The 23,660-nt window shown below is 37.5% G+C and overlaps 1 protein-coding gene and 2 long non-coding RNA genes across 6 annotated transcripts in view; 2 read left to right on the forward strand and 1 right to left on the reverse strand.

The window, feature by feature from the left end:
* DMXL2 (Dmx like 2) overlaps positions 1 to 23,326 on the reverse strand; it is a 47,686-nt gene extending 24,360 nt beyond the window's left edge. For all 4 annotated transcript variants that reach the window (XM_059858358.1, XM_059858355.1, XM_059858356.1 and 1 more), the window contains exons 1-17: positions 23,168 to 23,326; positions 15,116 to 15,241; positions 13,323 to 13,394; positions 12,577 to 12,655; positions 11,766 to 11,922; positions 11,314 to 11,380; positions 10,370 to 10,548; positions 9,868 to 10,051; positions 8,415 to 8,589; positions 7,474 to 7,713; positions 7,080 to 7,357; positions 6,212 to 6,908; positions 4,426 to 4,547; positions 3,291 to 3,380; positions 1,796 to 1,913; positions 929 to 1,048; positions 242 to 469 (exon numbers count right to left, since the gene is read on the reverse strand). In XM_059858358.1, the coding sequence (XP_059714341.1) occupies positions 242 to 469; positions 929 to 1,048; positions 1,796 to 1,913; positions 3,291 to 3,380; positions 4,426 to 4,547; positions 6,212 to 6,908; positions 7,080 to 7,357; positions 7,474 to 7,713; positions 8,415 to 8,589; positions 9,868 to 10,051; positions 10,370 to 10,548; positions 11,314 to 11,380; positions 11,766 to 11,922; positions 12,577 to 12,655; positions 13,323 to 13,394; positions 15,116 to 15,241; positions 23,168 to 23,254 (3,019 nt within the window). In that variant the 5' untranslated portion in view covers positions 23,255 to 23,326. The remainder of the gene's footprint in view (positions 1 to 241; positions 470 to 928; positions 1,049 to 1,795; positions 1,914 to 3,290; positions 3,381 to 4,425; positions 4,548 to 6,211; positions 6,909 to 7,079; positions 7,358 to 7,473; positions 7,714 to 8,414; positions 8,590 to 9,867; positions 10,052 to 10,369; positions 10,549 to 11,313; positions 11,381 to 11,765; positions 11,923 to 12,576; positions 12,656 to 13,322; positions 13,395 to 15,115; positions 15,242 to 23,167) is intronic.
* Positions 1,907 to 4,330, forward strand: LOC132333349 (uncharacterized). Its single transcript, XR_009488143.1, has 2 exons — positions 1,907 to 2,444; positions 4,169 to 4,330. It is a non-coding gene; the product is annotated as an uncharacterized LOC132333349 (long non-coding RNA).
* On the forward strand, positions 9,901 to 22,958 carry LOC132333348 (uncharacterized). Its single transcript, XR_009488142.1, has 3 exons — positions 9,901 to 10,024; positions 11,322 to 11,966; positions 22,770 to 22,958. It is a non-coding gene; the product is annotated as an uncharacterized LOC132333348 (long non-coding RNA).
* Positions 23,327 to 23,660: the final 334 nt, after the last annotated feature.

Genomic DNA, 23,660 nt, shown 5'->3' on the forward strand with positions numbered 1-23,660 from the left:
ACACTAAAAATTACATTTCCAGCTGTTAGAGCAGTAAGTTTCAGGAACAGTGTTAATGTGGGGACTTGATACATTTACAGAAGAGGAACATGACATGGGCATGATGATTTGAAAGCACCTTTTAAGTCCTTTGTGTTTTCTCTATCAGTAAATCAGAATATTATAGGCTGGGGAGATACAATTCTATAAGCTAGGAGATAAATCAGTGAACCAACTGTACAGCAAAAATTGTAAAAGTTACCTGCTGAAGGAGTTGCTCTCACCACTTCCACACCAACAGGAAGATCCAGGGGTTGGCTATACACAAGTCTGGAGCTGAGAATGAGTTTACTGGCAGTCTGAAGGTTAGCAATTGATGAAGATCGTGGTATGGGACTTATGCCAGGTGATACATCTGGAGAAGAATCCACAGTCTTCTGCTCAGGTACACTAAGCTTATTATCTGCTGAAGATGCTTCAGTTGGTTTTGCTATATTAAAAAATGCCAGCAGTGTTAAAAAATTGTTTGTAAGGACAAAGCATGAATATCTGATAATCAAATTTATTTCTTTTTACAAGAGCTCAAGTTGCACACAAAATAATTATTTGATGTGTGTATGCTGTGCCAGTTTTATTGCAAGCTATGACTATTCATTTAAGACATCCACAACAATCTGAAATACTGATAGTTTGAAATAAAGAAGCCATTGCTTAAGTACATTATTCATTCCATCAACACATTTTTATATTGTTAGTAGTATAAAATGCAATCAATATTTGATAGGAAGTTTACTGCTTTTATTACATTGATATATTGTGCTGAAAATTCTTGATTTTTAGGCTTCTGCTGGGCAAAGATGATACAATTTGTTTTATATTAAACCAAAAAATTTGTTTTATCTTAAGTAAAATGTAGAAATGTCTAAGAAAATTATGATCACTCACTCACCTAAACAGGCTTGCACAGATTTGAGATGAAGATGCCACATTTGAAGAACAGAACAGCCACTACTATCTTTTTCAATTACTACCAGGTAGAACTTCTCTGAGAAAGGTGGTGGACGATACCCTGTAATTTACATATCATATATAAAATATATAAATATATATCTTGAGATAGGCTAATGAAATTTATATTTAACCTGAATAATTTTTCTGTAGCAAAAGATTCTCTAAAAACTAGTGACAATAAAAACGCTGTTTTCCTCTTTGAAATAAATGGTGAGATTATAAAACAAAATACTGAAACAGTATCATTAGTACCATGCTTTTATTGACATTTTGATTACTCATGACAATAGAAGAATTACAAAATAGATACTGACTAACAGACAATCTGAATGTTAATGGCAAATCTAATTTATTAGATATTTGCCTTTCTATGTAGTTTGAACTATTTTGCCAGATTATAAAGACTCTTTTGTCTTCCTTTTTCTTTTGAAGCTTTAAGTCTACTACCAAACTTTCCAGTGACTTTCCACAGTGTTAACTTGAAAGCCAGATATATTGAGATCATTACCTGCAACTACCCATTGATGCAGAAAATGTGCTTCTATTCTGTTCACATTTTATATACAAAATAAACACTTTGAAAAATGTACTTTGTCATACAAGCTGTTTCACTCTAAGCAATTAGAAAGTCTTTGTTTAACACCATTTAGCAACAATTCATATGAGCAATACAATAACAGCCATTTCACTAAATTTTACAGATTATCATTTAAAGTATATTACCACATGCCAAACAGATTTTAACATTCCTGAATAACATTTTTTGTACCAATTTAATTCATATTAGTTATAGTTTATGCTATACCTTGTGATGGCTGGAAAAATATCTCAGTTTCCTTTCCTTCTGCATCCTCCTTATGTGGCTTGTATCCCAAAATGAAGTCTTCTTGGAAGACATGAAGCAATTGTGTGTTTGAGCCACACTGAAACATTGAGCAATTGTTATGCTTCCAGAACAGTACAGCAAAATTCAGTATTAATGCAATTAATTATTTCCTCTATACAATCTAGCTACCAGTGAGAAAGACTTTATTTTATAAAGTTTAAAATTATCATCAGAAAACCCAAATATTTTCCTTTCGTATTACGAACAGCATGTTCTAGAACTCATCATCTGTATATTGAAATAATTTCACTGAGGTCTGCTAGGACAGACAAATTCTGTAATAACACTTCTGCTGCAGTTATTGACAGATGAATTAGTATCTGATTCATTTTTATTTCTTTGGTGTTGAATAAATAACAGTGGCAAAAAGTCTCAGACTTTGATCCCACTTCAGTGGGAGGACATGTCTGCAGTGAATTGCTTGGGAAATCTAAAAAAGGGAACAAATTGCAGATTTTCCTTCTCTCAGATATCTTAACATCTGTCTTTTCTAACAGCAACATATTTCTTTGCAGTAACTCTACCTTGCTACAGAGAAGGCTGCTCATGGTGAACTCCTTCCCGGCTGGTAAGGAAAAATACATCCCCAAAATACAGCAATGGCAGAATTATGCTGCAAAACACCTTTGTTTTCCAGAGAAACAAGATGGTATTCCTTGTACTCATTTATAAAAATTATAGGAAAATGTTTTGTAAATCTGAACTTAAATTTGAAGATTATATGTTATTGATACATAAAAGACACAGAAATTTATTGACAATAGAGAAATACTTATTTATAAATGTCAAAACTCCACTGTTTTCCAATTAAAATTGGTAAAACTCACTGCTTTTACAAGCTGCTAACAGAAAACAGCACTGGAGCATATATCACATATATCATCAAAATAACTGAGTAAGAAGAAGGTTCAATTATCCTACCTGCTCATTGATTGAGAAGTATAGTTGTGTTAATTTATAAATTTATTTTACAATACAAACACAAAAAGCTTGAAGTCATACCTGGCTGTCATTTTTACATTTTGGATAGTTAGATCTAGTTTTTAGGTTTGAGCTTTTAGAAGCTATTGTAAAAGTTATTTTTGTTTGTTTGGGTTTGAGGGGATTGTAATTGTTTCCTTTAAATTATGATATCATGGAAACCACTCTTTAGTAAAGTTTTGTTTTCTTCAATAATTATGCTTAGAAAATAAAGCTTTACTCTAAAAATTAACTTTGAGCTCTTAGAAGCTAACAAAAAGCTGGCTTAGTAAAATGCTCAAGGTACCTGAATATTCACAAAAATTCAAGGCAGTCATTGTCACCCTAGAAAAATGTCATCTCTTTTATGTCTTTTCAACAGATCAGGCTAATTAACAAACAAAGTTATTAAACACCCTTATGTGATACCCTAAAGAGCCAACCATGTATTTACTTTGTTAGTTATTGCATCGAGCTCAATGATACATCCCGGTCGAGCAGTAGATTGTTGGCTCACAATATTAAACACCTCCCCAATAAGTTTCTGAAACAGAGAAAAATAAGTAGAATTAGTATATTTTTCCTTTGGACAGAAAAAAATTGCAGTTGCTTATGATAAACTGATGCTTCAATTTTTTCTTGTTGGCACAAACCATAACAGTTCTTGCAGTTGTCACTTTGACACTCATGAATAATGTATTTATCAAAGCATGTGCACTGTTCTGAGTCAGTAGCTCTTCATGGGGATAAAACACCAGTTTTTATGGAAGCTAAATATTGCTAATTTAAAGATTTATCCTTGCATAACACCACATAATGTGTCTGTGCAGTGAGAAACAATATACCCTTTCACTTCTATTTCAAGCTTCAGGTTTTGTCACAACATGTAGAAAACACCTTCAGTACAGCTCATACATAAGCTGAAAGCTCTATTGATTTTTGCTGGAATGTTCATAGTCACTGCTCCTAGAACAGATTCTTCAGACTGAGCTGAATACTGACAGGCCCTCTCTTGCAAGATGGCTTATAAAATAACACAAGAATGGGAAAAATTAAAAATGTGTTTCTTTATATAATAACAGTACAAGGTCAGGCTTTACTTTTCCTAAAGTCATAGAAATTAAAGATAGAATGAAAAAATTAGTTATTGAAAAAAAGAAAGCTAATATGACTCTTAGCTGATTTCCTTACATCCCACCATCTCTGCCTTCCTCATATATAGATGTAACTTAGGTGGATACACCTCAGCCTTGCTCTTCTGTTCTCACCTTCCCTCTTGCTCTGAAAGGGCAAACTAAGAAATACTATTTTTCCTTTTCTCACCTACCACAGGTTGGGGAAACTTGTATGGGAAATTTTGGTTCAGTGCAGACACTTTCAGTAGTAATAGCTGCCTTTTTTCAGCTAATGATTAAAGAGAGCTGCAAAACATGAAACTATGCAAGACGTAGTGCATAAGTTCTATACATGGAATGGCACAAAAATCACACAGAACTGAAGGAAGAAAAACCACTGGAAGGGGGAAAAGGTGAGTTACATTAGTTGTATTTTAACAGTTCCAAACCAAACTATTGCTATGTAGAACTTACAGATGATTCAGGGTCAGATAATTCATCCAGAAGCTTTCGTGCATCTACAACAGCTTGATAGAGCCTCAGGTTTTTGCCATCTGATGCAACAAAGCAAGCACTAGCAGAGTTGCAATAGGTACCTAATAGAAGACACAAAAAAATTCATGAAGAAAAAAATGGCAGTCAGTAGCATCAGGCAGTGTATTACAATCCTCAGTATGTGAACATGCTTCAAACATAATTTTCATAAAGCATTGAAGCAAAAAACATAGGCAAATGTGTGCATTAATACAACATCTTTTGAACTTGGAAATAATTCCCTTTCTGTTTATGAATGTACCCAGAACTCCTGAAAAAGGTTCAACAATCTAAGCTGAACTCATGTATGTTTACAAACACTATTCACAGAAGCCCCAGTCTGTAGTACACCTAAGGGAACGTTGCCATTCTTTACTCTGGTGATGTTTGACACACTGTCACCGCCAGGGCATTGCTTGGAAGAGCCAACTCCAGATTCCCAAGGTTGTCACTGACAATTCAGGGTAGGAGTCCAAGGGGAAACTATTCAGCCCTAGCTTTCTTCCATGTTTGTTGACCCTAGGCTCTTTACATGAAATTAATCTCTATGAATATTCCCTTCTGCCCTGCAGTTGAAAGTGCAGACATAAAAGTGGAGGGAGAAATAGATCTGTCTACAGTTCTGAATAAAATATGAAAAATTGTAAGAATGTCTCTTTTTGCTTCTCAACAGTATATACAACAGGCTAGACGCTCTGATATGCATTTTCCTCCAAACTACAGGAATGCAGCTCATTATTTGTGTTTAGAACACTTTGTGGGATACAGACAGCCCAGAATGTTACTATGTAAGCAGAGAAAATGAATTTGTTGTATTTTAAATCAAATATATTATGTATTTATAACTTTGCATTTAAATTAATTTAATGCTACACCCACAGTACAAATGGCTTTTAGTACTGTATACAAAGATGACAACTACTACAACACATCTTTGTGGTAATTAGAAAAGAAGTATCTGTGTGGCTGGATAGAGTAACATTTGTAGAAGTAATTTTCTTAATTGAAATGGAAAGCCCTAAAATTAAAAACAAAACCTGAAGAATTGGCCAAGGGCATCACACATCAGATGCTGTACAGTCTGACCTCTGAAAAAGTGTTCTTTACAGTTCTGTAAAGTTATTGTAGTCTATTTATTTATAAATATCCTGGTTTCCAACTGGGCTTTTGTAAGCTTCTGGTGGTCTGAAGAACTTCAGTACTGTTTCAGGACCTCCTAAGCAGTTTTTAGCCAGCATGTTAAAGGAATTTGATAATGCAAGTTTTGGCTGGAAATCTTCCCCTATAGTTCTGATGTTCAGGTGGTCCAAATACAAGCTCTGTTCAAGCCAGTGCCCCTGCAGCTGCATGTGGACAGCATCCTAAGCCATCAGCACACTTGCATTTGCAAACCACATCAATGCAGAGAGCACTCAAGGAAGCTGCCTGAAGTACTGGGGAAAGGCAGCATCTTGTTCTCTGTGGGAGCAAGGAGTGCTCACTCACACAAAGGAGATCCTGAGTGTCAGCTGGTCCACAGGAACTGCAGACACACTCAGACCACTGCAAGTGATTTGCAGTAGCTTAGCCACAAACAAAGTAAAAATGCTTAATTGGCATAGTAAAAGTAAATTTTTGAAAAGTTAATGTAAATACAGTCCAAAAAAACCCCAGTAATTTATTTTAACAAATTAATTCTACAACACACAGTGTTAACTCTATATGGAAACATGGCAGGTATACTCACCAAGGCAATAGCTGGGAATGAGTGTTGGAAGCCAGGCTACGTTAGAGAAAGCAGAGGTGTGAAGAGAGTTAATTCGAGCCAGCTCAGACACTCCTCCAGTGTAGGATAAAGGTCCTATGGGGTCTACTCGCCACAGAATCAGCTCACTGTAGATTGCATTTGGGTCATGGAATGTACGAGTTGCTGCATTTTTAAGTTGCTGCTTAGAAGAACCTCTCTTATGTTTAATAGGATCCATCATCCTGTTTATCCTGTCGGAGTCCCAGGAGGTGTCTGACTCAGGAGTTAGCAGAGCATTGTGATGAGAAGATGTCAGCAGCAATGGTAAAACAGAATGGCAGGCCAGATCATTGAGGTGAAAGCGATGTCCACAGTACCTGAACTTATGGGATACAGTTAGCACAGTAGTGAAAGCTGATTTATCAGCAAAAGTAACTGCCCACTGGTTTAGAGAACCATCTATGTGTTTGGAAATCATCATTACCACAGGAGAAATTATATTCATATTTGCACTGTCCTGGGCAAAGCTTGGTCCTTTATTTGCTAGAGTATTATCTGGAAAGTCCATTGTTTTCTGCTGTGCAGCACTGCTGCTGTCTTTTACAAAGACAGGGCAAGCATACATCATAATATTTTTGCTAAGGGAGCTAGCATCTCCAGACGGAAATGCAACAGGAATCCTAGAAGAAAATGAAACCTAAAAAAAAGAAAGAAAAAAAAATTGAATATATGAACTCAGTTTCAGCCTGAATAAATGCTAGCTATTTTATAGGAAGTACTTAAAATGGGATTCCTACTGATGTTCATCTCTAAAGCAAAGGACAATGTTAACATCAAAAATAATAAAACCACTTCAAATATACCATACCTGAACTTGTCGAAAGATGCCTGGAGTGTATTCATCTAAATACTTCACATGCCACACTAGAAAGGTACCATCAACAGGATGGATAGTAAAAAGCATATCTGGATTCCTGTTCCATTCCGTTAGGAGCAAGTCGATTTTCCGGTCCAACAAGACTGTTGGCAGAGGCAGGCGTGGGCCCGCTAGCAGAGATGTTTTGGGGCTCCCCTCTCTTTCTCCATCTTCATGTTCTGAAGAGCCTGTACCAGTCCCTGTCTCTGATTCTCTGTCTATAGACAAATCTGCAACAGAAATGTGTCATTTTATGCAAAGGTTTCCCTGCCTGTTTCCATTTAAAACACAGTATTTTTTAATCTGCTAGTAGTACTAGCTGATCAGAACTAACCAGATTACTAACCATGATCTAACTTCATATGCAAGCCTTTTTCTTTTTCTTTTTCTTCTGTTTCTTCTTCCTCTTCAGCTTCAATATCAAAATCTTGTTCTAGTTGTTGTTCTGAAATTTGTCTTAGATGCTGCATGAATACTTCAATAGAGGATGTAAAATGAAATTCTTTATTATTCAGCCAGTGGACAACAAAGCCTCCACTGCCTTCATCTGTATTAAAAGCAGTTCCAGCCAACACCGAAGGGATATCTGTGGACATTTTGAAACAAATAAAAAACCTATATATTAAACTATATAAGAGTATATAAAGCTATATATTAAGCTATATATTACCCACTCGTCCTTTTATTCATATATGTATGCATACACACATTTCACTTATTTTAGGCATAACATAATTTGTGCCTGCAAGATTAAAAAATGTAAAGATCAAGATTTTCCATCAAATTGTAATGAAAACAGTAAAGATATTTTAAGGTCAATACATTTACATGAAAATTTATTCTTATGTGAATGGTAAATGATATTTAATGGTTCTAACTGCTCAGTTTCATATGTTGCAGTGTTGACTTTTGTGTATGGATTTTAGGTAAAGCATGTCACTGCTCTTTAAGACTCTGATACAGCTCTTTTTCAATCGCTACATTCTGCAGGATGCAACTACTCTATTTGTCGCATACCATGGCCCCCCAAACCCAAGAATCAAACACCAACCAGACTGGAAATTTATGCTTCTTTTTCCTTCTTATCTGCAAAGATGAATTTAATTTGCTTATAAAGATGCTGAAGATATTCAGAATAAATTCAGCTTCATTTGTCTTAAAAAACTCTACACCAAATAACAGACTTTCCTACAAGTTCCCTCTATTTAATTAGGCAAAGCTCAGCTTCCTTTATTTTTTTTCATGTTGTGCAAATACATTATTGCAGTCTAAATGGTTGTATCTCACCTGTATTAGGGTTGATGCTTGCTGCTATGTGGAAGTGACCGAGTGCATTTGCTTGATGGGAAATGTGACGCTGAACTTCATGAGTGCCCTGCTGATCTGGCAGTACATCCGTGTGGGTAACAAGAACTGAAGATCTCCTTTGTCCTTTCCTCATATTTTTCAAATGATGAATTGTCTATTGTAGTCATAAAAAATAAATTGATAACTACCAAAACCACTGTAAGATAAAAAGTTACACTTACATAAAGCTTATAGATTCTTTCTACCAAAGAAATGAAGACTAAGGATTATTTTAAATATATTCCAATCCTGATTAGTAACACTTATGTACATCTGATCTACCCAAAAGTAAAGCTCTTCTAACAGTCTTCCAGAAGTTCCTTTAATATCTCCTGAACAACACCACAAAAATACACAGGATTTTGCACAACATTAATGAAAAAGATTAAAGCAATCTAAAAGCAGTAACTTTTGTGATATAATTTGATAATGAATTATTTTTGTATGACTGAAAATTTCTGGGAGCATGTAAAGAGCACAACTGATTTAACAGCCTGAAGTGTAATTGGTCCCAAGCTCCCTATTTATTATGGCCATGATATTTAAGAAGTTAAACCTTCATTTGATTGCAATAGTCTACAAATTAGTGGTGAGGTGTGTTTTTGTTTTCTAATCTTTCTTTGGTTGTATATTGATAGTGTAGTGCTGAGGATAACAGACCACCACTTTGTCATCTAGCAGGATCATCGTTATTAAACACACTTGATTATTTATATGTTTCTTCTGTGTACAAGAAGGATCAACTACACAGCCAGAGATTAGGAGACTGACCAATCACACAACTCAATGGAAGAACAGATGTTTCTTTCTCTTTTATCTTGTACACTCTCACACATCCCACACAGTTAATTGAAACATTCTCACACAGGTATTTATAGCAGATGATCTTTGGTATGCACTTTCTCATGGGAAAAAGGTGCTTGTTAAGTTTGACCAGGAGCAGCTGCTTCTAAAGACAGGTTTTCTCTTACTGTAAACTTAACATACTCACTAAGAATATAAGACTGTCACTGAAACAAAATTATCAAATGAAGTAACTAAAATTTAAAAGAGATTATTTACTCTTTTGTCTTTATAATTGCAGACTTTCAGACCCAATCAGAATGAAACCATCATTACTATTCCACATTGAACATTGTCTCTTCCATCTCTGTTAGTTAACTATAGAAAAAGCAAACTGAGTTTTAAAACCATGGTGCTTGAATGCAGAGTTGGAGTCTCTGACTTTTTCAGTGTTTAGTAAGAGACTTCAAAACCTGATATGGAATAATTCAGGTTATTCTGTTATGCATATAGGTATTACATAATATACATTCTTAGAGCTCTATATCCTTACATATTTAGTTTTAACAATCGTGAAATAAAATGTCCCAAATTAAGTATTTACATATACCTCTAGTGCATGTTGTATAGTATCCTTTTGCTTTCCAGACTGAGAGATGGTGCTGCTGATGCTGGAAGTGGTGGTTTCACAGATCTGCTCCCCCAGGAGAGTATCTTCGGGTAGCAGCGTCTCTGCCCACAGCCGGCAGATGCCATCGAGGCATGATGTGAGTAACACATTACAGACCAACCCCCTGATGGCAGAGACAGCAAAATTACTGCCTGGGTAACTCAGTTAGATACAAAGACACAGCAGAAATTAGGGGAGTGTATAAGAATTTAGCAGTTACTGTTTTATCCAAATTTCTGCTTCTCCCCTAACTGAAGGTTAACGTAATATCATTATTAAACCTGGTGATACAGAAGTTAATGGGAAGATGTTGGTATGCTTTGTTTCTTGAAGGTATAAGAAGAGAACTCTCATGCTCTTGATGGCAAAACATTAAGCAGAATGTTAAAAAAACATCTGATCAAAGGCTTGCTTGCTTTTTGAAAAAAGGCAGCTTTCAAACCTGGGCATGTACTTGCTGATGTTCCGCCAGGAAAATCCTGTCACTGCTCGGGGATGCGCCAAATAAACAAAGGAAAACTGCACATCCTCTGAGCCTTTTTTCTTTTCTTCATTCTCCTGGGGCAGGAGAGATGACTTCCAACCAGTCATAGGATACCAAACCTTCAAGAGGCAGTCATCCTAGGTAAAGCAATAAAATGCCAGGGGTTTAGGTAGCTATAATTAAAAATGTAACAAAAAGAAAATCACAAGCAATAAGCAACTGCTATTCTGTTGTTCATGAAAATTTGGTTCAGAACTAAAATTCATCTCTCTGTTCAGCTAACAGTAGATGCAAGCAAAAAGTGCTTACCTATTGAGACTTGTAAACCAAAAGGAACCATTCAAATAAGAGGGTGACATTAAAGAGAATTATTAATTGGAAACTTAGCTTGAATAGTGATTTGACAAAAAGTATTGCAAACTGAAAGAGAATTGATAACTGAACCTAAAGTAAAACTAAACTAAAAACCTTGAATAAAACTAAATAAAAACCTTCTCTAATTTATCCAGACGTGCATATTTTACTAGTTTAAATGTGTATGTGTTCTATCATAATAATCTCATTGCTTTCAACAGAAGTAGAAAAAATTGTTTATGTACATCTGAAAATTCATCTAAGTATACTACATCTAAAAAAAATCAAATATATATACATAACACATACATATATACAAGTCTGCATCACTGTCATTCATTCATGTATTCAGTAAGAGTACATAGATAAATCAAATTTCTTGCTGCTAAAATCCATGGAATTACACAAAAATACAGCATTACACAGATCATAATTTACCTTTGCTAAGACTATAATAGAATGTATGGTCCAGGACTATTCATATTACTTACTTTTATCAAACAAATGAAAAATACTTCAGAAACTTATTTATTCTTTTTCGTCCTTACCTTCCCAGCTGTTGCAAAATATTCACCATCAGGAGACCATGACATCAAATGTACTGATGTTGCAGTCCTACAGAACACAAGAGCAAGTTAAGTAAGATCTATTTATTCTAAAATATTATTCCATAGGTATTCAGTTGATTCAGTGTTACTGCTCATTATTTAAATTTAATATTAAATTAAATAAAAATTAGATTAAGCATTTTATAGTTGTTTTGTTAAGCATACTTTTTGAATAGCAGGAGCATAAAAGTATTGTCATACTTTATTGAAAAGACAGCTCAAAAAATGGTTTAAGTACAGCAAGCCTAGGTTAGATAGGTTAGATTCAACAGGAGTGAGGATTTTTTATTTGAAATAACTTATATTGTTTGAATTTTAGGGTCTTTAAAAGCACATTTTAAAATACAGGTGAGGTAGCATTGCAATTTGTCTTAAAACAAAAATGATCTCACTTGCACTGCCAGACACATTTCCAGTCATTTAGAACCGGGAGAACTTTATCATCCTTGATCTGATTGCTGTCATCATCATCTTCATCTTCTTCTAGAATGTCATCAGATGGAGGGGCCCACAATTGCAAAAAGTCTGTAGCTGTCAATAACCTGTCACCTGAAAGGGAGTGGTACCAAAGCTATGGAACCAGGGTGATGAAGGTATGTTGAAAGAGATTAAGCCTCTCATCATATTTTGTTGTGAATTATCCAGAACAGACTGAATGCTAAACTTTAGTCCATTTTAAATATGATAGGGTATTCCATCATCTCACCCAGCTGGTTTTATTAAAACATTTTGAATTTATAGTAACTTTCAAGAAAGAATACCAAGGCTATTTATTCAGCTCCTCTTTTTGCATTGTTAAAAGAACTTTGAATCATGGAATTGTATTCACCAATAATGTTGCAGATGCTTAATAGCTATTCATTTCTCAAATAAACAGACATCTTACAAAGATTCATGTCTAGCTACATTGTTGATTTCAATTTTGCTAAGATTTTATTTAAATGATTATTAGTGACAATTTAAGTCAGTTAACCACTTAGCACTGTGATTCCCAAACTAAGATCTTACATAAGAGATGCAAACACTTGGCACAGCATCTTAACAAATGTTAACTGTAGCCTCACATTTTATGCAACACTGCCTGAGAAGAGGTAATTTAAAATCTGCATATTCAAGCTCTCATTTTATTACATTAAAAATATTTTGTGTTCAAGTAATTCTAACTACAAATGTTGACCAAATACTTCACAAATGATCTATTACCTTGAGGATCCCAGGCCAGGTTGTAAGTCATAGAACTGAGGAAGAATTGCCCAGTTTTTAGCCACTGACACTTCAGCTGCTGTAGTGTAAAAATAGTCAAGGATTAACTCTCACATTAACAGCAAAAAATAAAGACATTGGCATTTCTTTCTATATGAAATTGCTATTAAGCCTGCTGCAAAAGCATTAAGTGGTAGACTGCTAAATCTACTTTTAATATGTTTTTAAGTAGTTTTGTAAAATGTAACTGCATCCCAGGGTGCCCTTCAAATGAGATCTGGACTTATCCCACATACAAATATTTCTCTAGATTACTTTGAACTACTGTGACCATAGATTTACAGGAACATAAGGGATGGCAGCATAATACCACAAAGATTGTGAAACCTGCTTGAGAACATCCTCAGTGCTCGAGTGCTCAGCCATAGCTGTGCTGTTAAAACAAGTCTGGGTGCACTAAACAAGTCTGTGCTGTATTTCTGTACTGTGTCTCTGACACACTCTTCAAATAAGAAATACCAGCTTGTCATTCTAGTATGAGACTCAAGAACAAAATGTTGGGAACTTAGCAGAAGTGCAGTCCACAGTTCATTCAGTGGAAGAAGTCTACCCATCCAGTTGTATCATGAATGGTGGAAACTGTTTATCCATTATTCTGTTGTGTATATAATAAAAATAACTGGCAGACAGACTTTTGCCTCTTCTAAGAGCTGAAACAGAATTAAAATTATGAAATACACACTTACACAATTTCTTTTATGAGAATTTATACCAAGTGGTTCAAAAATGCAAACAGCGTTTCCATATGATGCTGCAATCTGGGGAAAGGAAAGAAAAGAAAAAAGTTGAAGACTCAAAATGTAAGATTAGGAGGCAAGTGGAGTAAGTGCTCCTTAGTATTCCAAAATAGCTAAAGAATTTCCAGTACCTCTTCTATGTGCCAGGGTTCATGAAAAGTGAGATTAATACAAATGTAACTGACTGTGTTATGGGTATATTTTCTTAAGGCAATTGAGGAAAACGCACTCTTGAAGAAGCCCACCTTTCACATTTTCACTGTAAACAGGGCAGACATCTCGTTCAGTGGCACAAGCACAGTCACAATCTTCTAGAGCAACTACTCTTAATGCATAAGAGAAAGTTGATGCCTTTGCTGCTTCTGCTCGTGTTCTGTGTACTTCACAGCTAACTAATGCATTAATTATTAGTGTCTGTGTCCCTAGATTCCATTTTGTATCACTAAATAATAGTTAAAAGAAGCAGAAAGAAATGCAATTCTATTTTTAACATTCAAATACATTTTGAGAGGAGATAAATGCTAAATAGAAAAATTGAAGTACATATGCCATTGAACCCCAGAGTTTCTTTTACTCACTTATTTCACAGAAATCTCTAAACACAAAGTAGTATTTCTTAGGTATTTATCTAGGCCTATTCCTGGTACTCATATCCTTTAAGGACTTTTAACTAACTCTAAAACTCCTCTTTCTTCTTTAAAAGATTTTTAAAAGAAAAACTGTTTAAGTCTTTCCCATTCAGGATCTGGTTTCCTCAAAACGGAAACGATGCGAAAGTTCCACGACATTTATTATGAAATCTTATTTCTTCCTAAGGGGGAGAGAAGGTTGCAACAACAGTCAGTCCCAAAGTAAAGAACAGACTTTGAGCTCAGAGTCCAGAATGCAGAACCACCCAGGGGTTTGTGGGGGTCTTGTAGGGACCATCTCTGAAGCTGGAATCTCTCTCCCACTCTTACTGGGACTGTGCTGCTGAAGTTCAAGGGCTCTGCCAACTAAGTCTGCCCAAATCCTAACCAGGACTTCCTCAGTACTGGTACCAACTTTTCCCCAGCTAATTCTAGTCTGCAGTTACAACTGACAAACAAAATTTGTTCAGTGCTCTACTGGAACTCCTAGAAAATTTCTTTCCCTCCTCTTTCTAACCTGTCTCTCTAGCATTGTTTAGGAATTTAAAATGAAACCACTAAGCAAATCAAGGGGCTGTGCAGTTATGACAGCTCATAGTGTAGCACTTCTAAACACATTAAACATGCTGAAGCCTTTCTAAAATGTGTTTCAAATTCCTCACTTTGCAGGACACACAGACACATACACACATGGGTATATATATATATATAGACAAACGATTTATCCATTTCCTCTTTCATTAGATGGAAGCACACAAAATGGAGCCAGTAACCATCATTTCAGTACCATCCCAGTTCTGATACTGTCCTGTAACTAATGCATCTGTTCACAGTTTGTAACACTTCTTATTGCAGGTCCTGGAAAGGGAATAAAACCTTTGTGCCAACATGTCTCCTGCTTCCTCTACCCTCCTCCCTCCCCCAAATTACTAATAAATGGAAACAATAAGACTAACACAAGAGATGTTACTCAGAAAGTCCCAGATCAATAAACCATGATCTTTGTTGGGAAATTAACGCTTTCATTCCCTTAATGTATTATGTTGCTGTTTAATTATTTAATTTAGAGTTCTCAATTTTAAAAATTCTACACAGATTTATTGAAATCCTTACCCTGCCTTGTCGCTGGGAGCACTCCACACAACTGACCTGGATGTTTCCATGTTTAGCACCGGGAATAATCTGCACACATTCAAAGTCATTTGCCAGAATAACAATGTCACAACCAGAGCCATATGCCTGAAACAATTTCCAAAAGAAATAAAATTAAATGTTTATTTTAAAAGCTAACTGAACACTTGCTACAGGACTGATGTTTTTGGAAGCTGTGAAAATCCCAGTTAAACAGGAAGTTACAATGTAGCGGGTTTGTTCCTCACTAATTCAATTAGCAACAAGTAAAAACAAAGTAGCAAGGGAGACCATAACTCTATAGAGGTTTAAATGAAAGCAAACAGAAAGAGTACGAAAAAACCCCCAAACTCCCAAATTTAAATCAAGAACTTGAGCTCTCTGTTTACCTTTTCTTTTGTTTTAGGTTTTAGTTGATTTTTTTCTCCCCTCCAATTCTTGTTGCCTCTTAGAGCAAGGCAGCCAAGCCAGGAGCATTTCTTAATCAATTTGCATGTACCTTTCTTCAATAGGTGCGTCCTGTACCCCCGTCTGCCTTCTTTATTATTATTAACAATCAAGATTGTTAAGGGATTCTTTTAAGATAAGAATGTAATTACTGGGCTTTTCTGAGTTTTAAGAAGTGTACATTACTATAAGACTGCAAAACAACAAAGATTTCACTTGGATACACTTTATATTCTAAAGAATTTGTTTATGTAGTAGCTATAGAACAGTAACAGCCTGCAGCACTTTTTATTGGCAGGATAAATATATACCTGTCTGCCAACCTTCCACCTGTTCTAAAAAGTTTAATCACTCCAGATTATCTGTCCCACTGAGCTCCCACCTTCAGGCACAGAAATCTCTCCCTAGGATCAATCTCCACTAAGCCTTTTACAGTAACCAGTTAAAGCTGGAAGTCTCTTTCCTTAAAGCAAGTTTTCCACTGATTCCAATACAGTAGGCAGAAATTTTATAACAGCTGAGTTAAGCAGAGAGTGCAATCCTCCCCAGTGAATTTCAGAAGGTACAAAATTACTTATCACTTTAACTTGTCCACTGGATTTTTCACAATAATTTCCAAAATACTGAGTCAGCCCTTGCCCTCTACTTTGAGATCAATCAGTGTAAAGGCTACTTTATTGTAAATGTATGGAAGTTGTATTTGTATTGATTTACCACCTGTGCCCCTCAGTGGCTGCACTAAGATATGGGTGCAAGACAACCACTGGAATCAGAAGGGACAGTTTAGGTCTCATGACTTTCTATGTCTACTTCTAATTCTCCTGGGAAGGAACAACAAGTGAGAAAGGCTGAAAAAAAGAGTTTAATTTAGTGAAAGTACGTCACTGCAAGGAACAGAAAGGAACAGCAATGCAAGCAGCAAAGCAGAAACTCAGTCCCCAGAAATTAATACACCATACAACTGCACACACAAAGATGAAAATTGCAGATAAGACAGACTGTCTAAAAGATTTCCAAGGTCATCTCACAAAAATAGAGTGACACAGTGTTGTGTGAGACATAATAACCCACACTGCTGTTCTGGGAAGCTCTGAGGAACTGATACTGGAGTGATTCACAATGTAAGCAGGATTGCTAAAAGGTTGTTGGAGTGAGATTATCTGTGTAACAGAATACCCCAGCTCCTTGATGACTAGACTATGTGATTATTAGACTCAGTCTGGAAGGGAGTGAGTTATTATTAAAATTGAATAGGATTATTTCCAGAATGTAAGAGAAAGAAAGATGAGATTCTGAAATAAGTTCTGGCATTGAACAGAAAGTCCTTTTGTTTACTTTCTTTCCTATTTTTATAGTGGGATTCTTTACAAAACAAGCTTCACCAGCAGTGTTGAATACTGGATGAAACAGTACAGGCTCCTTAGTACAAAGGAAGAAGATTAAGACCAGGATGTAAATGCCCAGAAGTAGACAGGAAAATAAAAGCACATCCTCTTGTTCCAATAATTTATTCAGAATTTGAATATTCACAAGAAATTGATTCTCCTACTTAAACTTCAAAGGGTGAGTGCTAAAACAGAAAGGAGTTGAGTCACCTTCTTTTCAACAGTCTTCTTCATAACTACCAATACAAACCTACTAAAAGATGTGACTTAAATTATCTAAATAAAAAGAGGTGCTGATCCACTTAAAACAAGGACTTAAACCTATCAAATCCCCTATTCACTGTTGGTATTCATAACTTGAGCTGCAAATTTCAAGCTACATTGTACATAACTTACTATTAGTTGCAATTTTATTAGCAAGAGAAATGTATGTGTATCTCAAATTATAGACAGAAAAGACTTATCAACTTCAATTTCCTTATGCTTAGTGTTCTTAAACATGCCCATTTGTATGTGTTTGTACAGCTCATAATGAATGAAACAGAAAATATTTTATACTTGGCTATGTCTGTTTATTCTGTGAAGCAAAAGAATTTATTGTCTTTCTCTTCAAACATTTTAGTTTTTCATCTCTCCTGTCCCCTACCTGCACTTGTTCCACCAACAAAGCATTAATTTTTCAGCTAATTATTAGCTATTTAGCATATTTTTACACAGGTAAGTAAAAAGGTGGTTCTCATTCATCAAAATAGAGAGATCTCTTTCCTTTGTGAAATCTTATTACTGTCACTTGTAGCCATCCTACTCATTGCCTGTGTTTACTGCTGCATCAACAAGTGACTCAGCAACCTGAGTGTGGGGACCCCTTGGTCGGGGGGTGGGCAGAACCCATTCCCAGCAGCACAACACCAGCCTTCAGCTCTAGGCTATTAGAGCAAGTGCTGCTATCTCTTGGCTCTGGGGTCATTTTCTGAGTGTAGACATTTTTGCTCAGAATGTGACTTATTTCTTGTAAGTATATGAAATCTTATAATAATTTTATGAAGTAAAGTCATTGGAACACACGTTTGAAAAAGGTCCACATACTTTTACGTACTGAAAGACATTTTCATATTTCATGTTATATGCCTAAATGCAAGTACTTAATTTGATTGCTTTTATGCAGCTTTTCTGATGTCTTCATTATATTAACATGTTTATACTTGAAGAGAACACTTTTCTATTAAATCCTCTTTTCTTTTGTCCTTAAGCTGGTAATGCAGCAGAAACACCCCACAGTGACAAAGAACAGGGAAGTGTCATAATATTTAACATCAGCAGTTCCTTCTTAAGGATTCAGCTGACAACATCTTTGTGAGGTCATTCGTGCCACCACAGGTCTCTCCTGCCAGAGAAACAGAGGCCACAATATTGGTGGTAGCAGACTGACAATCTGCCTAGCCTGATAAAAGGAATGGAAAATTGGTAAGCCATCAGACTGGAAAGATGAAAAATACAGCACTGAGATACAGTAATGGATGAGAGTAGCACAGAGCTCTTAAATAAACAGAATTATGAGCAGTGACTGAACAAAACAAGTGCAGTAAGAACCACCCACATGGAGTATCTGCCAACCTCCATTTCTAATGTCACTGATAACTTCAAGGAGAAAATTAAATGGAGTTGCAAAACCGCCAGAATGCAAGGATGACTTGCAGGATCCATAAGCAATTAATAAGCTGCAGTTTGCCAATGTTTGCTCTATCTGTCAAGATCTGGGACCACTGAAATGAACAATTACAAAACTTTAATTGAATGCAGGAGCACCACACAGAAGTAGGACATTGTGTCCTAGTCTAAGAGTTTATGCTATATCCTCAGTTTTCAGATAATATGAAAGCAGTACATGCTTCTGTCTTTTCCAGCTACTCATGTTTTCCAGTTTGCTTCTGGAACTAAGAGACAGGGAAACAAGTATTCCTTCATATTCTCATCTTGGTTTTTCCTCATACAAATACTTCTCTCTGTATAAAAAAAGACAACAAAATTCTCTTTCTATAACCTGCAACTCTTCACAAATTTGGCATAAGCGTAATAAAACACAAATCCTCAAGCTCCTGTGTGTACTATCAGGGATGCAGAGGCATTTCAAGATGGTAAATGATGTGGAAGAAAGAGAATCAGTGCTATTAAAAAAAAAGAAATTAATAAACATCTAAAATTACATAAATTAAAACATCTATTGAAACCTGAAAGTCTGTACTGGGCTTAAAGGACTCCTCTAGTAAAACAACATTAATCTTTAAGTTTCTGGCAGAAATTCCTCCACCTTCCACTTAGCAATGAAGACACCTGAATCCTGAACTGTTTCCAAGCTCTCATCAATGGACATCACGTACATTTCCTCCCCCTCCTGCTTCCAAGTACTTCTAGAATTACATACACTTAATGCAAACTAGCAAAACAACTGAGAAACAACTCCTAACTTACTACTAGCCCATGGCCTGTAAAACAGGCTTTCCTAAATTGACATTTCAGACAAATTCATGATTAAATACTTTACAACATGATTGAACACACAGAGATATGAAATTTTAGTAAGGATTCAGATATTAAGCATCTCTAATCCAGTTTACATAAAAACAGTGCAAAACATATAGATATATGCAAATAGTAATAAATAACTGAGAGGGATTTGCAAACAAGTGTTTTAAGAAGGACGAAGTAGTGATATGTAGGAGAACCCAACACAGCAGAGCAAACCTATTCTCAATTGCTGTATCTTGTGGACATCTGTGTGAACAAAGGTTTTGTTGGTTTCAACAAGGTAAAAAAATTTACAGGGGTGTGAGAAACTCATCTGCAACAGCTTCTGGAATTCATCCCACGCAGCTCCAGGTCAAGAGTCAGTACTGGCATGAAATACATTAAGAAGCTTGTCCTTTTCAAAAATGAAAAATAATGAATTTTTTCTCAGTTTTATCAGTAAGTTCTTAGTTATCCCTAAAATCTTACCCTCTGATTTTTCATTAAGAATGTTTATTGCTTTGTATTTTGTGCAATCAGTGCAGAAGTAAATATTATTTCCTGTTTGTGTGACACTTGAAATTTTTATACTTACAGAATCCAGCCTCTAGGTAAATGACATAGCTATTTTTATCTATTCATTTCTAAACCCAGACTAACCTTAGAAACAGTTACATTCTGTTGTAGCTGCTTAACCAACTTTTTCAGAACAAAAGCTAAATGAAATCAGCTGTGGTTTGAAAAATGCATTATACTACCTTTAAAAGCTTATTAGCTACCAGTTAGACTGTGAGGTACAAACAGCTCTTCTGTCAAGGCAGGGTGTGTGCTGTAAGGCCCTCTGCTTAAAGCTCAGCCTTCAACCTTCTGTAAACTCGCTTGTGGAACACAGTTAGCAATATTTGCTAAAATGAGAACATGAACTAACAGCAAGCTGAAAAGTGCACAGAATTATTCCCAGAACTTCTGCCACTCAGTACTTCAACCCTTTCTTTAAGCAGTGTTTTTTCCAGAGCTCAGACGAAGGAGGCTGAGGAGACTGTCTGGTACAAGATAGCATTATGGAGCTATTTTGCTTCTAATCACCCTTCCAACAGCTTTTCCTGTGTATCACTCGCTCTACCAGGCCATCCAGCAGGCACCACACATCTCTGGGCCTCAGCCCTTCCTTGGGAAAGGCTGGATACACACCAGGATTGCTGCAGGCAGATGTGGGAGCTGAGGGAGGGAAGGACCCTGCACATTCCAGAATAAGCACTGACAAAACCTTTGTAGCCAGCCTACAGACACCTGTCTCTATTTCTTTGGATCTCTATAGTTTTATGGAGTTGCTAATATTTGTTTTAGCAGGCAGAGAGAAAAATAGTGGGAAAATTATCTCCCTCTCTTATTCTGAGAATAACTAGATGACTTTACCCAAAGCTTTAAAAAGTTGAGGCAGATTGTGTTATCATCTTACCTCTAGCTACACCAACTTGGAAATTAAAAGCTTACCTTTATCCCCAGCAAGGAGTCATGTAAACAAGCCAAGGACAAACCACAGAAGAAGGGAAGAATGAAGAACCTGAGAATGGCAATGTCCCTAATCAGGCTAGAAGAAAATGCATTTCTTCTCTCAGAATCCTAAGATTGCTGGACTTAGGCATATAAAGTACACTCATCTTAAGAGGAAGTTTTTTCTCCTACTCCTCCTCAAGAAAAAAGGGAAATAGTTCCAAACCTATTAACTAGTGGGTACATATATATACATACCCAAGCCATTATTCTGCTGTTAAGCAGAGTATTTTTAACAGCAGTGATTCATTTCTGCACACAAAAAAGCTGTATTTTCAAGTGCCTGTGATGAATCAGTTGTAGCAATTTTGAACCATTCTCACGCATTCTCAACGCCTCAACACCAAGCAAAACGTGAGTGGGCACATGTGCACACAAACAGCAGCTCCTGTGCCACAGCCCTGTGGATTCCCACAGACATCTATGGACTCCCACAGCATGCTGTGCACATCTCCCTTTGCACCCTCGCCCTGCCCTGCTGGTGCTGTGAGCCAGGGCCTGACAGGTGCTGGGGCTTCAAAGCAGGTCTGCAGAGTCAGGCTCTGTCACCTGAACTGCAAAACCTGCCTCAGGATCTGAGCTGAAGTCCTGGCTCCAAACAGGTCAGTGGCTTGGGGGCACAAAGCTCTGTCCATACAGGTGATGCTGACTGACAGAATTTGAGGTTAGGCACTAATGAAACACCTGCAATCAATGGTAGATTATGATTCTACCAAGTCACACAGGTAACCAATTTCCTAATCTGGATATAAGACCTCAAACTGTTTGCAGGCAGTTTTTAACTGTACAGTTTACTCTAGAATCAAGGCCTAAACAAGCAGGAAATAATACCATGAATACAGAGAATGAAGAAAAAGCAAAGAAGCAAGTTACAGCTATGGAAGTCCAGAATATACATTTATTAAAACATGCTTATCTCTTTAGTTCCTTGCTTGCTGTATTACAAAAAAATTAGATACAGCAGCCAGAGAAACAGCGTGGTCTGTTATATGTAGTTCCATAACTTAAATCCTACCAAGCAATCCTGCATCGTTTGGAAGATGCTACCTTTGCTCTTGGAAAATTCTTGTGTAAACCACAATATACATTATGGTTCATTACTGATGTTATCAAAGCTATTACAAGAATTGGCATAAAGTTATGTTGCATAATACCATTTGATTGACTTTTCAAACTGTCATAGAAAAAAGAAACACACTGGAATGTGAATATGAGTAAATGACTTCTTATATAAATATCAAAAGTAACAGAGGTCCCTTTAATAGCAGTATGGCTGCATAGCAGCAGAACCAGGAAAATAAAGACAAACATGGCACCTTTTTTTTCTTAAGATTCTCCAGCTTTCATTACTGAAATAAGATATCTGTGATAATTCACTGCAAGCTTTAAATGTTTCACGAGTCTGCTGACAATTTATCTTACACCAGAAAGGATGTTCTGCATCATTTCGCTTGGAACTGGTTTGTACCTGGGATAATCTTGTTAACATAAAATGCAGTAAGACAAGTGATACCTAAAGAATAAGATACTGATTAAATGGCAGCAGGAAAACACGGCAGAAGCTGATCACTCACTAAAATCAAACCATACCAAGCACATATAACCTAACGGAGTGAAATTGATATTAGAAATTGACAATAAACAAACATAGCCTGTGAATGAGAAACAGAGTGTTTTATAAACTACGGGGCTCTTGAAATTCACTTAGTGTAGCTCTTTATCATCTTTTTCTGTTTCTTTTCCAGTTTGAGAGGACCCTTGGACAAATTTGTGTTTTATCAGCCTCAGTAATGGAAGGCAGATGCTCTTCAGCAGCGGGCAGGCTTCGTCAGAGCCCCAGTGCAACTGGCTGTGTGCGCTTTGCGGACGAGATATAAACACACACAGACACACAAATATATTTTAAAAAAATTAAAAAATAAAGACAGACAAAAGCACCCAGCGAAATCCGAGGACACACACCCTGGGGCTTCCCTGGTGGATAGAGAGGACGGAGCGCTGCCAGGCGATCCCCGGCCGCCCCCAGACCCGCCGGTCCCGCTCCGCCCGCAGCGCCCCCCGCCCGCCAGCCGCCCCCTCCCTCCGCTGTCCCCGGGCCTACGGCCGCTGTGCTCAGGCCGGCCCCGGCCGCGGCGCCCGTTACCGTGAAGGGGGTGTCCTGCACGCTGCCCACGGAGTACCCGTTGTCGCCGGGGTTGACGGCGCCGGTCAGCACCTGGTGCAGATGCATCGCGGCCCCGGCCCCGCCGCGCCGCCGGGACCCGGATGGCTCCGCGGGCGCGCGCGCGAGGGCCGGCAGGGGGGCGGAGGGGGGCGCGCGCGGCGGCGCACGCGCCGGGCAGCGCCCGGATCAGGTGAGGGGCGCGCGCGCGCGCGCGCGGGCACCGCCCTCTGCGCGGGGGGCGGGCTCGGCTGTGCGCGCGCCCGCGGGCGGGGCTGGGGGGTGGGTTGTGAAGGGCGCGCGCGGGGCGGTGGGGGGGGGCAGGAGTCGGTGCCGTGAGGAGGGAGGGCCGGCCCGGAGCGGGCATGGACGCGGCGGCGCCGGGAGGTGAGCGGGCCCGACTCGCCTCTCGGGCGGCAGGGACGGGAGCACGGCTGCGGTGTTCGGATGCCGCGACGGCGGCGCTGCTCCGGCC

The sequence above is a fragment of the Haemorhous mexicanus genome, chromosome 13, assembly GCF_027477595.1.
Source record: "Haemorhous mexicanus isolate bHaeMex1 chromosome 13, bHaeMex1.pri, whole genome shotgun sequence".
NCBI lineage: Eukaryota > Metazoa > Chordata > Aves > Passeriformes > Fringillidae > Haemorhous > Haemorhous mexicanus.